This window comes from Rhyacophila brunnea, unplaced genomic scaffold (assembly GCF_057557595.1).
Source record: "Rhyacophila brunnea isolate RB1 unplaced genomic scaffold, BYU_Rbru_1.0 scaffold_13, whole genome shotgun sequence".
Lineage (NCBI taxonomy): Eukaryota > Metazoa > Arthropoda > Insecta > Trichoptera > Rhyacophilidae > Rhyacophila > Rhyacophila brunnea.
This window is the reverse complement of record NW_028232785.1, coordinates 3471317-3486258: the sequence shown is the minus strand read 5'-3', so window position 1 is coordinate 3486258 and position 14942 is coordinate 3471317. Positions and strand designations below refer to the sequence as shown.

Sequence of the window (14942 nt, the reverse complement as noted above, 5' to 3'; positions counted from 1 at the left end):
GCAAGAGCCGTACATGACTTTTCATGACGTTTTTGCGCGCGGAATGTGGACCAATGAGATCGCTTTCGTCTCCTTCCACCAGACCAGGAGCAAAATCCTCTGGCCAATCACGGAAAAGCTCTTTGTTTTTCCATTTTCCCACAAAATTATGAGCATCTAATTAAGTTATAAGCAAGCGTTCCCCAGGTACCTTCAGGTGGGGCAAATTTCATAATCATCGCAAAAATTCTACTAGTACTTTTAACGTAAATCAGGTAAATATTTTTTATTTTTTATTATCAGGGATATAATAGCATGAAAGGAGAATTTAATAATTTGAAAGAGTGCATATTGTTACTATGTACCTACGGAAATATCAGGCCTCAAATAACCGCGCGGCCCTACAGCGATTGCTGGAATGAATCGAAATCAAACCCCACGTTGCTTTTTATAGTCAACATTTTCCGCTCGCTTTCCCTCGTTCAGGGGTTAAACACGACTTTGAACTATACAAAAAAATATGTTTATAAGGCAATGTAGGACACCAATAAAGTTTAAGACCTAAACGATATTTTCACGACAAGTGTGGGTTTACGGGATCCAAAGATTACATGTTTTAATGCATTTTTTTACAAATTGAAAACGGTCTGTAAGGCTTAGCTGACAGACCTAAGATATAATTATGAATTGTAAATTAACAAAATAATAGTGCCTCAAGATTTACATTATTATATTTACAACTTTCATATTTATTCTATCCATTTACCACATACGTATGTACTAAATACTTACGTACTTTATTACGAGCAAAAATTCTATTTTTTTTTTACATTAGGTCTATGCAGTCAATACTCACAATATCTAATCATTTAATTTTCATTATGACATTATCCGATATCATATTTTATTAATTAAAGTATTTTCATAAGTTAATTCTACTCCTAGGAGTGCCTCCCTCACTCACAAGGATTTATTTAGTGAAGAGGTTTCCACCTCTATCACATAGCGTTTCAAACTCTTATATTTTTTTCTCGCGCGGATTCAAAATATCACACGCAGAATAATTTTACATAATACAAAGAAGATTACAGTTATAAATTAGCTTTAGTTTACAGCATTTAGCTAATGATATCGCATAAGTTGTTAACAAAAAAATTGTTTATTTTTTAACCTTAAATTCTATACTTTTTAGTACTTACATTTTTCTTATAAAGACCATTTGGTCAGCCTGAAAAAAATCATCCATGTTCACACGGAGTGGCTCTAAGTCACTCAGACTGAACTATGGGACTTATCACATTTTTCTTTTAGCTTTGTCTCGAGGTAGGCCCCGTACTTTGATGTAGAATCGACATCAACGATCGGACCAAAACATTTGTGACGTCATAAAATCGTCGCAAAAAATGCTAGCTGATGGGCCGCATTTTGTGGCCGTGTCACTTTGTGGACTGTATACTTTCAAACATTTATAAATCGACACCAAAAAAGGATTTAATATAATTATGTATCATGGCCCCCGCAACCTGAAGCTGGTCCTTAGGCCCCTACCTATCGCGAGGTTAAAGGCCGTGTATTTTAAGCGGTTTTCAAATAAAACCAGTTATCATATTACTATATATTAAAAATATATTTATAGTATTCCACCGCAAGCACGCGAGTTTCAAAATAAGTGATATTTATCAAAAACCAACAAGGAATTTATTATGAACCTGTAATATTATAATATTATGTACTTATCACTATTTTTATAAAATATAAATATTATTTAGTTGCGTGAAAGTACTGGTCATCTAATTATCCATTATTATAAGGATAACATTATTTTCACGAAAGCTGCCAAATAAGATATTTTTGCAAAAAAAAAAATCCATCCAAAATAGATTTTATTATGACAAACTGTTATTTGTACTTACCAATAAGCATTAACATAATCTTTTTTTACTGATAATATTATTTTTTACTTGCTGTTTAGATTAAATGATTGTCACTATTTTAATAAAATACTTAGGTACTATTTTTTATTGAAATACTTGGTGTTTTTGCCTATATGTATATACCTTCCTACCGAATAATCTTCTTCTTGGTCGTGCACTCATGGCTGAGGATCGTGACCACATTTAAATTTCGCCATCCTTTGAGAGACCGAATAATAAGCCCTTACAAATAGTCAGCCGGTCGGAAAACATTACACGGAGAATAATAAAATTTTATATAATTTTTATTATATTAATTGAGCTAGAGTTTACGTGGCAGACCTACATGGTAATGGTTAAAAAAACATATTTATTTTTGTTAATTTATTACCCATCGACCGTTCTGATGTTGGGTTTATTCCCAAAAAAGCTGTCAGCGTAAATGATTTGTGGTTGTCATTGGATTCCTTGGACGAAGATCACAATAAAAATTATAGTATTATTTATCGAATATTCATTTTTCATGTACTGTTCATGGTCAGTACCTGTATATGTATAATAAGATGATTTCGTAATTTCATAACATTAAGAATTAATTTCACAATATTTTTTCCATAGGTAATGACTTGCTCCTGGACTTCCCGTCTTCAATGGGGAGCCGGAATAAAGTTTTGTAGGCCTAAAAGTGCAACTTGGCCACTTAGTCAAAGAACAGAATAGAAAAGACTTATGATGTATCATTTGGCTATATGGATAAAATGAAAATGTTAGATTTAGAATACTAATTATAATATGTACTAATACCTGGAGGACGACGAACTCGGGCGGTGTGAAGATTGAAGTTCTGGTATATTGGGGGATGTGAGAGAGGCATCGAGGATGGTCACATTATATTATATTGATAACACAGATTTTTATTTGAAAGCTCCGCGCAGAGTGGATTTATTTACACTAAAACATGGACAAGCATTCATCTTATTACATTGGTTTTATTTAAAGGGATCTTAGATTAGGCACGACACTGACGTTATTTTAGGTGTTTACCTCACGGTAGGTATTCACTGTTATTAAGGTAGGCTAACTATCGTCCGATTAATTTGATAATCGCGTCGCTCCCCGCAGAGCGACGCGTCACTAGAGAAACGATTCCTCCTCGTCCGGTTTCTTTGGGGATGAATTGAAAAACTCAATTTTTTCAAAAAGCATGTTGGTAAGAAAGCGGGAGATGCATCACATCGGGGTGCGGGATGGGAGGAAGCTATTCGGCCAACTCACTGTGAAATTCACCCGTCCGCTGTGCCTTCAAGGTCGGATGCAGGTATATCGCCTCTGACAAGCGGGTAGCTGTAACGCGTTCGTTTGTTTGTCGGGGGATGCCAAGTTTTACAGGGCTGGTTATTTATGATTGTTCTTAAATTTGTGGTTAGATTACTGATTTGGAATTTGAAACGTTTTCGTGCTAGGGGTTTCTTTGGTAATAGTACCTAGATATAAAATTTCAAACCAATAACTTTTAAGTATAATATTAAGCAGGGCTTTTTTTCCATTTAACGCGGTGGAACGGCGTTCCGGCACCTTTTTTCACGGTTTTATTTCAAAATCAATTAAACGAAAAAATATTTGCGCTTAAGTAATTACAATAATAATTCGTTAAAATGATAAAATAAGGTACAGGTGGAAGCCATTTTGAATGTTGGCGTGTTAGTGTTAGTGAAGTAACCGTATAGTTTAAATAGCAAACATGCGTATGTAACTAGCTTCATACGTATGCTGCGCATTATGATTTTGACAGTTTGACGTTTATCGCATGGCAGCATCTGCGTATATTGTTATTTACGTTTGTTTAGTCAGTTTGTGTTACGATTACGTGTTGTGCAACTATTTTATATATTATTTAGTGCAACCCCAAGTTTTTCGTTTCATTTTGAAGAAGCGATGAATGACCCTACAAGAGATAAAAATGACAAGTGTACTTACAGTGGCTTAAAGAACAAAATAACATCAACAGCATTTTTATTGGATCTAGCATTGATGTGCGACGCTCTCCAAGAATTGTCCAAGAAAAGAAAACAGAATTTTGGACCCTATTATAAATGTGCTGCAGCTGCTATAAGCAATCTGCATTTTCGTGGAGTTTTATTTCACGAAAAAGTTTCTAAAAATGATCCTCCTATTGATCCGAAAATATTTTATTCCACGTTGAAAACGTCAATTGAAAAAAGGCTGCTAGATAATAAAGATGTTGAGTTTGCACTTTGGGCTCGCGTACTTGACCAAAAATATTGGCCTGAAGACATTGATAATCGGTTGACATTTGGAGAGATGGAAATTAGAAACATTTCGATCAGGCTACAACTAGATGAACGAGAAATGATTCGTGGATTTCGCGAATACATTCTCGAAAAGACATATTCTGAAAAACTCTTGCGTTTGGTATATGCTCTGAATTCTATTCCCATTTCTTCAAGTGAATGTGAACGGGGGTTTTCGCAAATGAATCTTATTATTACCCCAACAAGAGCTTCGTTAAACACTAAAACAGTTTCGGCACTCTTGTTCATCAAACTCGTGGGACCACCCTTGACACTTTTCGATCCTTCAAAATATGTTGATAGGTGGTTACTTAAAGGAAGACATTCGGCCTTAGACTCTAACACTAAGAAAAGGAATCGAGATGATGTATCAGACGAGAATTGGAAAAAACTTTGGAAATCACTCTAAACTTTTATTCAAGTTCATAAATAAATACATTACATATGTATTTACAATTATATTTTAAAGTTAGTCTTATTTAGTCTTATTTGTACAATATATTTCAAATATAATGTATGTATTTTATTGTTTCTGTAGCTTTGTTTTGACTAAAATAAAAAATTATCGTAAAAATCAACCTTTTTTTGTTCGCTTCGTGGCATAGCTCCTTTAAATTTCATTTAAGTGACATTTGAATATAATTTTATTTAGTAAAAAGCTTGACATGAAGTGAGTTCCGGCACCTTTTTTTTAAAAAAAAAAGCCCTGATATTAAGTTTCATTGTATTAAAATTGTAAATACTTTTGTAATAAGCTTGGAAGTTTATGTAAGATTTTTTTATGAGTATGAAAGAGATGGATGCAAGAGTGGAAGAAACATAGCATGAGATATCTTTTGCATAACTGTACACGCCGAATTATCAGGCAGCCGTTCAAAAATAACATTTAACGAAAAAAATACGTAGCCCCGAGCGGAATTGAGTCCGCGAACTCTCGCCCAAAAATAAAACAAATGTCGGCCATTAATAATTATAATACAAGTGATATTAAGATAAAGATAATTAGGGACTATAGAAACGATAATAATAAATACCTATGGCACTTTCTACAAGATTCTTTTTTTGTAAAAAAAAAAATAACCATTGAAAATACAAAGCCACATGATCACCAAAGGAAAAATACTGTTTTATTTAATTATGTGATTGTTAATTATTATGAATCATGAGTTCAACCAATACCCTGAGCTAGCACAAAATTCGGGATATCTCAAATCGTCGCCCAAAACGGGCAGGCTAGAACACTGGATGGGTGTTTAGGACCCATGCCTGATAATGCTTAAAAAATAATATATAATTTAAAATAATATTTGAAATTAATAAACAAAAAATGAGTGATGTGCTGTCAATGTTTTCGCAGTCAAAGGAGAATGAGTCGTTTTGTTATTTTATAAAACTAGAAGTAAATGAGTAAATACATTGATCACTTCTAATTGCATTTCACCAGAATGAGTAACTTTTTTGTAGTTTCATGTTTTTCGAACGTGCACAATATGAATAACACTGACAACATCGAAATAACTATACACCATCATGAGTCATTCTGTTTTTTTTTAGAATCCGATTTTATAGATGTGTAATTACATTGGGCACACTTACATGGTTTTCAGCAGAATGAGACATTTTGTGTTTTTTCATCCTACCAGATGTTCTAGAACAGTAATTACATTGGTCACATTTAAATGGCTTTTCACCAGAGTGTACCATTTTGTGTGTTTTCATATCAACAGATTGTATACAAGAGTAATCACATTGGTTACATTTCAATGGCTTTTCACCAGAGTGCACCATTTTGTGGGATTTCATCCTGTTAGATCTTACACATGAGTAATTACATTGATCACATTTAAAAGGTTTTTCACTAGAGTGTACCATTTTGTGTGATTTCATATCAGATTGTATACAAAAGTAATTAAATGGCTTTTCATCAGAATGTGTCATTTTGTGTACTTTCATATTACTAGATTGTATACAAGAGTAATTACACTGCATACATTGAAATGGCCTTTCACCAGAATGAGTCATTTTGTGAATTTTCATCGTACCGGGTTGTATACAAGAGTATTCACATTGATCACATTTAAAAGGTTTTTCACCAGAGTGTACCATTTTGTGTGATTTCATATAACCAGATTGTATAGAAGAGTAATCACATTGGTTACATTTAAATGGCTTTTCACCAGAATGAATCATTTTGTGTATTTTCATAGCACCAGACCGTATACAAGTGTAATGACAATCGTCACATTTAAATGGATATTCACCAGAATGAGTCATTTTGTGCATTTTCAGCCCACTAGATCCTATACACGAGTAATCACACTGGTCACACTTGTATGGCTTTTCACCAGAATGTACCATTTTGTGCAATTTCATTTCAACAGATCTAATACATGAGTAATTACATTGATCACATTTGAAAGGTTTTTCTCCAGAATGTCTCCTTCTGTGTATTTTCATATCAGCAGATAGTCTACAAGAGTAATCGCATTGATCACATTTAAACGGCTTTTCACCAAAATGAGTCATTTTCTGTAGTTTCATCGCATTAGATCGACGGCTAAAGTAATTACCCGTTTTCTCCGCAAATATTTTTTTATGACAAGCTTTGTGAAGCTGTAATAGAGACAGCGATGTAAAAATATCAAAACATAAACTGCACACAAAATTTTCGTTATTAAACGATTTTTTTTCTAACCTTATAACGGCTACTAATGATTCGGAATCTGTGACGTTAGATTGTATTTGCTTACATTTAGCACTGCGACTGACTATATTAGTAATCGTTTCATATAGCCCCAATTCTTTTTTAATGTCTTGATAGTCAATCTGTACTTCATCGTATGGCTCTTGTACTTCTACGATCCTCTCTGGCAATCCGAGACTAGCGGAATATGTCATGGTAGTGGTTGCAGGAATCAACTAAAAGAACGTTGAGTATATTCCATTAAAAGGGTGACAAACAACATAGGTATATCAAAAAATTAGATTTAAAAACATCCTAACGATAAGTAGGAACCTTTTTACAGAATGAAATGGTGTGTTGGTAAGATATATCCCTATGTTCAGTTCAAGTAAATACTCATGGACCCTAAATATATTATGTGAGACGATTGCTTATGTTCCCAACACAACATATTATCTTCATTAGATATATATGGCAGGTATGCGTTAACCCTAAAAATAACACTTATAGGGAATCTGGCCACATACTGAATTCACTAGACTTTATGGAGATTCATAATAAGACACCAGTCTTCTATCTATGTTCATCAAAAAATCCTTATCCTATGTACCTATATTCGGTGACCACCTACATATTTTTAACAGCAGACTAGTACTTCTTCCTGAGTGCAAGTCACATTAACAATATTGTTTACAATATATTGGAATATTGTGTAATTAATTGCTTTACTGGTAGGCATTGATTATATCAATTGTATAAATTAAAAAAATCATATAAGTCTAATCTTATGACGATAACATAATATAAGTGTTTATATTTTTATGCATTGAAGGATTCAATGTAACTTTTTATGTAACATAGTGAACAAATTGAAAATGAATATGTGCAGGTGCAATTATACCCGCGCACATCTGCGTTTTCTCAGCCAAAAAAAAAAACAGTATACCATTCCTAATATCAAAGCACTCGTGACATATTGACAATTGTTACATAATTTGTAACAATAATTGTGGTAGTAAGCATATCATCTACATATCTCGTTATAATATTTCTTATGAAAAGAAAACTATTACTTATATTCGCTTGCCCCGTTGTGTGATTTCAAAGTGGAAACAAACCCTCTGACATAAACTTCTCCGTATCAGAACGTAACGCATGTTCAACTTTTTTAGAATATTGTGTACCTACCTGATTTACTGGTGTGTATTCCGAATAAGAGCAACCGGGTTCTGGAACCTCATGAATGATTTGGCTTATTGTGTCTTCAACATACTACTCTTTAAAATCAACTCCCTGAAAATTAATATCAGATTGTCTAGTGGCCTTCTGAAACTACAATAATTTATTTATAAATACATTTTAAAATAAAAAAAATCGGCTATTTGATAAGGGTGCACCCTACTAACGGTATTGGGAATCTAATGGGAGATAGTTCTAGAAAGGGCATCTTATGCGGGCCTTTATTTCGCTTGCACCCACCGCATGAAAAAAATACGTTAGGTGAAAGTAGGAACTGAATGTTGCATGGAAAGGTTATCAACTGAGGGGTGGTTACATCCAGTTTACATGGAATTCAGTATGGCCAGAACCATAGCAGTTAAAAACCATAGCAAACAAATAATTACGTATTGAGACATTCTACGTTGGTCAAGCTGTTAGTTTTGTTTTTATTAATAAAACATCGGCTATCATTGATTCACGTTGTGGAATCCAAACAATAAAGTTTGTAAAATATCAATGAGATATACAACGGTTGGGCTTGAGCAGTTATACTATTTATACCGAGGCTCATTATGATCCTATTAGGATCAGACAAGATAGAAAGAGCGAAATTAGAATTCAAAGATATTGTCTTTATTTGTATTACTTACTAATTATTCATATACTCGAGTGTTGTCAGTTCATTACATCTCTTACAGTTTTCACACGATCAGTATTTCTATCAGTATTTAAAATAAAAGTACCTACCCGATGAACTCTCTCTGAATGAGAACAACCCTGTTGCTGATCTTCATAATTAAATGGGGATTTGACGTCTTCAATAGACTCAGTCTTGATGTCAAGAAGCTGAGTATCTCTTTTCAATGTTATTGATGTCGGGTCTGAAACAATATTCTGAAAAATAAAATATTACCCTTGTTATAAAACCAAGAATATTTTTAGCACGACTGACAATACGTGTGAAGCTCGACCACACACTCGAGAGTTATCAGCTCTTACACTCTGCAATATGGACATGGTGTCTGTCGTTGTCTAATAGGAACAAGTATTTAAAAATATAATGACAACAAGCATATTTATTGCAAACATTGGGAACTAATCTACCATAATATTTAAATTGTCAATGTCAGTACTTAGTATACATTAATTTGAAATGAAACAAAGTAATATTATGAATATAATTTAAGGAAACTTGTACATACTCAATAATTATGTCGGCTAATCCAATTGCTATAAACCTCTAGAAGAAAACTAAATAATATTAATTCAAAAATAAATGATCCGGCGATTTATTTCTACCCTAGAAAAATAAATGAATTCAGTTTCAAAATCGTCGCCGCCAATAACAAAACTTTTATTATCATTTGTTGCACTGTCGAGAACAGGAATGTACATTGTTTTAGTTTCGTTTATCCGGAGTCCCACTTTTACAGCAGCTGACTTTATTTTATTCAATTCAATTCAATCCCATTCATTTATTTTACATATTGTGGACATTTCAAATTATAAGTTTAAGACGTTCACAACATGACAGTTAGAAACAACGAAATATTATTAAAACAATATTAGGTACATAATAAAAGAGATAGATTCCACAGTATAAATGTTTAAATACAAAAAAAATATATAAGTACAAGGAAGTACACCGGATGAGTTAAGCAGACCCTATTTCAAGAATTTATAAAATAACGTCCACCTATACTTATCCTCACGTAGATGGAATATATCAACATCCGAAGCGATTTCATTGAACAGAGTTATTGCCCTCCCAATTGGCATCACCAAGGTAGGTTAGTTCTGCACCTCGGGAGAACAAACAAGTGATGCTTCCGATTTCTAAGGTAGTTATCAGGGACACACAAGTCAATACTACCAAAATGGAAATAAATGCCTTGTTTATGGGCAATGGTATCAATAACAATGTCAATGTGGTATCAATTGTTACGAAAACTCATAGTTAAAAGTACAGGGACAGTGTTTGCAGCAAAACTAACTAGGGTTATACGGATGACGTAGGCCGCTCGGAACTGTGTCGCATTTGCACACGGTTTTTATTACACAAAAGACATACACTGTTAAATACGTCTGACAACATAATTCTTAAAACAAACAAAACTACGACATACAACAATCCGTTATGAAACACTAACCTCAAAAATGTATCCGGCCTCGTCAGTGTCCTCTTGCTTTATGTAGGTAAGCAGCTGGCTGTTTGGATCATGATTCACAGGTACCTCAAACCATTGCTTCTCTTCTGCAACAGGTTCGGAGTCGTCTGGTTCGCGTTTAATATCCATTTTATGCATGCAATTGGTCATCAAGTTGACCGTGGCACACAGACCGTAGTAGGCGAGGCTTAGTGCAAGAACGTAGTGGATGCGCGGGGGCGGCGCGGCGGCGTCTTGCGAAACTCAAACGTATAACCGTGTCTAAAATGTTCGTAGACAGTGTCTTTTTTGGGGCATAATACGCACGGTTATACGTTTGAGTTTCGCAAGACGCCGCCGCGTCGCGCCCGCCAATTCACTACGGCCGAGCACTTAGAGATGCCAGAATCCAGATTGACACTCGTGCTAATAGACAATTGGCTAAACGATTTTGATCTCCAGACAAATCGTCTGCATTGTCACTGCCACTGCCATAATAATCAAGACCGATATCACCTATGACTGTCGATTGTCGACCATACATCCAATGTTTCATATTTTGTTTATATTTTATAATAGAATTGTTAGCATGCATAATAATTATACCTATTTCGTTAAGTTTAAATTCGCCATATTAAAATAATACATATCATGTGGCAATACTATTCGGTATCTTTTCTCTATGGCGGGAGCAATCATCGTCTACTATCACGGCTGCCAGAATAAACCGGTTTTTTCAGGATTGCTTTCAGTGTGACTCCATAATCTTTGAAAACGAACGCTTTCAAATCGTAAAATGGACGTAGAACGCGAAGGAGGTGACTTCGAGCCTGATGCAAATGAGCAACGTTTGTTCGATGTGTCCTTACATAGAAAAAATCCAGAGTCAAATACTTACATCAAACAAGAGGATGCTGACGATCCCTGCCACGCTGCCGAGGTTAGTTTTTCAAAAGTTATTTTATTCTCTTCCATGGTAAACATTCTCCAGTGAATCAACTGATAACGCCAACTATATATTTATGTAAACAGGAATAAAGTATATTTCCGAAAGAATTACTTATGTAGATATTTTGGAAATCGAATTAGGAATTTATCACTAGTCGTAGAATGAAACTATTCAACACTTTCAACGATTATGTATAATTACTGTATACTGCGATAGTTAAACCGATTTAGTAAGATAAGGTAACGTTGGTACGTTAACTTTGAATTAACATTACGTATTCTTATTATAGGGCTAATACAAAATGGCGATTGAATTGGTCGACATGATTGAGTATGGACCAGTCTCCTCCATTTAGAGGTGTCCTTATAACATCTCCATTATTACCTATATTCATAATATTATTTTGTTTTATTTAAAAAAAAAAGGTATGATTTGACATTGACAATTATTCAAACATCGTAGATAAGTATTGCTTGAAATATCCTTGTTGTCATTATATTTTAAAATACTCGTTCTTATTGAAGTTTGGGGTTAGATAACGATATACACACCATTGGGTCTATTCTATACTTATCGACCGATAAAAAATAAATATTATCAAACTTAACGTAGGTTTGTATCAAAGTATTAACACTTATTGTAACAATTACAATACGTTGGTTGTAATTGTTGCAAACATACATACCCTAAGTTTGATAATATTTATCACTCTAGCGGCCGATAGGTAAGTATTGAATAGACCCACATGTCCTCATTGCAGAGTTTAAGAGCTGATACCCCTCAAGTGTGTGGTCGAGCTTCACGTGATTGTCGGTCTTCTTAAAAATATTCTTGATTTTATTACATAATGCTTTCTTTTTCAGAATATTGTTTCAGACCCAACAATAATACCATTGAAGACAGATTCTCAGCTAATTGACATCAAGACTGAGCTTATTGAAGACATTTATGAAGATCCGCAACAGGGTTGTTCTTATTCGGAACAAGTGAATCGGGTAAGTACATAAGCACTAATACTGATCGTGTGATGGGGTGTAATGATTACCTATAGTGACGGAATGAACTGTAAAACATTCGAATATTTTGATATTGTTAGTTGTCACCAGTAGGTACCATAGAAATAATTAAACAATTTGCATAGGTACTTACTTACTTAATAATTTTTAGATTTTTCTTGACTTTTCTGCAAAGGGCAATACAATATAGATACCTATTATGTATACTATTCGTAAAACATACCTATTGTTGAAGTAATTACTTTAACAATATGTGCCTACTGGGTAAAGTATTCAGATAGCAAAGGAGGAGTGATAAAATAAGTTGTGAGAGAGTTCTACCTACTTTAAATGCAACCATTGTCAAAAAATGCACTTTAAACATTTCAACGCCATTTGGTATAGTGCTTAGATAACATAAAACAGTTCAAATCCAACCGTTGTATATCCCATTGAACTACCAACCGTTCCCATTCTTCAAAGTGAATAAATGAAAGCCTATGTTTTATTAATAAAAACAAAACGAACCACTTGTCACTGTTGAATGTTTTAGTAGGTACTACGTAAACTCTGTGGTTGCTATGGTTTTATACTGCCATGGTTCGGGCCATTCTGAATCCCATGTACACTGAATGCACCTACCTCTAAGTTGTTATCCATGCGACATTGAGTACTACTTTCACTTCTTGCATGTTTCTTCATGCAGTGACTACAGGCAAAACGAAGGCCCGCAAATGAATCGCGATTTTTGGCAATTAATGATGTTTGCCAGTACTTAATTCAATACCACATTTGTCTCTAAAAAAGCAATACATTGACTGAAATGTCAACTTGAGATGAGTATCATGAAATTCTAACCTGCTACAGCTCGTTGTCTACGAGGACACTAACCTAATTGTCGCATACATTTTTATTTCAAATGTTTAAAATATAAACACTGCTCCATGGCACCCAACGATGGCCGAGAGACATATTATAGGTAGCGCAATAATAAATCGATAAAATGACTAATAAATCGTCAAAACCTAATAATAGATCATTAGTAAGTATAAACAATAAAAATACTGCACTCAAAAGGTGTCGTCCATTCTGGGAACAATGGTAATGTATTGGGAATTAGTGGAGTTAACTATCGAGTTAATATATCTATCATATCAGTCTTAAAATTAAAAATTAACAGTTATAAAATTAATTTTCAATAATATTCTTACATGATACCTACTTCTTTTATAATATTATTTTTTAACTATTACAAATCAACAAATAAACCCACTTAATATATATTTGTAAACACACGTATCCATACCTATATCCACACATCTACATACATAATGGTTGTATATCGTAAATAAACCATCATATTATAGGATAAAGCAATGGGCTATTAGGAAAGCTAAGTTGATCATTCAAGATAAGTAGGCTCGTCGGTAGGATGTGTTATTATTAAAATGTACAATATTCATAATAAATTAATTCAAGGAACATTCTCTTCATTTTTTTCAGCCCGGAGCACACGAAATTCCTAAGATACAAGCCGCAATGCTGTATAATGCAATTACAATACACGAACATGACATTAAGCAGGAAGTAGTTAATGCTCCCGATAAAGAAATATGTTTAAAATTGACAAGAGATTCCTTTTATCTGAACAATTTTGTGTGCAACATCTGTTGTGCATTTTTCTCTTCAAAAAAGATTCTGACCTACCACAAGTGTATGCATGACGTATCTCTGACTTATAATGAAGTGGCTCTCCTTCGAGCACAAGCCTTCCAAGAGTTTGGTGAATGCTCGAATTCGTCAATGTTCAATAACGATTCACAGGTATGTTCCATTGCCATTGTGTTATTACTACCTTTAATTAGGTACTTTATATTTGTTTCAAACACTTTTTGTATGGAATATATATGGAATTGTATGGAATATATTATATGGTTGCGTTTTTCATAGTGGACTGTAATTAATTAGTGGAATGATTGTGATGGTGGAGTGTATGCTGGGGGGAGGAAGTTACACGTAGGATGCCAAGCACTAACATGTAATGATGCTCTGCGATCTTGCTAAAGCTAGTCCTTGGTGCATGCCCTCATGTCATAGTAGGTACTCGCATGGTACACTTTTGATGGATAATAATAAATGATAAATAAGGAAACAACGTGTGCCGGTAACATGACAAGATATGGTTTATTAACAATGTTTGCACGGAGACTCGGATAGAATATTATTGCATAATCTACATAATGTACTCTTATTCCTCGGCATCGCTCGCATAGAATATTGAAATCACAAGGACGTATAGTTATAATATGACAGCGTTAACAAAATTCACTCTTATTGCAATGCACAATAGAAATCACAATGAGGTGGATTGTGTACTGCTAATTATTATCGTATCCAATATGGCATTTTATTATTCACATGCCTATTCGCTTCCCAGGCAATTTTCTCTTTGGCGGTTATTCGAAGTCGAGTTCGAAGCATAGTAGTACGTAGCGGCTGTTTACAGTAAATTTCGAACAATGGTCGGACATCGATTAACGTTGAGGTTTTTAGTTAACAAAATCTGGAGTTGGCACTATTCATAACGAGAAAAAAAAATGTTTTAAAAAACCTGCTTAGGTACTTTTTAATTTTTGTTTGTATTCTTTTCGTTCCAGGTTAACAATATTAAGTGCAGTATACCATCTGATGAAAGTGATCTCGTCCATGTTTCATCATTTTTGGACAACGATAAAGCATTGCG

At 34.0% G+C, this 14942-nt stretch overlaps 1 protein-coding gene across 1 annotated transcript; it reads right to left on the bottom strand.

The window, feature by feature from the left end:
- Nucleotides 1-5938: 5938 nt before the first annotated feature.
- LOC147076170 (uncharacterized) lies at nucleotides 5939-10540 on the bottom strand. The gene is made up of 5 exons (XM_085941203.1): nucleotides 10259-10540; nucleotides 8856-9002; nucleotides 8076-8180; nucleotides 6298-7123; nucleotides 5939-6062 (listed from the first exon to the last, which is right to left on the bottom strand). The coding sequence occupies exons 1-3, from the start codon at nucleotides 10424-10426 to the stop codon at nucleotides 8160-8162; spliced, it is 336 nt and encodes a 111-aa protein (XP_085797329.1). The 5' UTR covers nucleotides 10427-10540; the 3' UTR covers nucleotides 5939-6062; nucleotides 6298-7123; nucleotides 8076-8159.
- Between the last annotated feature and the right edge of the window lie 4402 nt (nucleotides 10541-14942).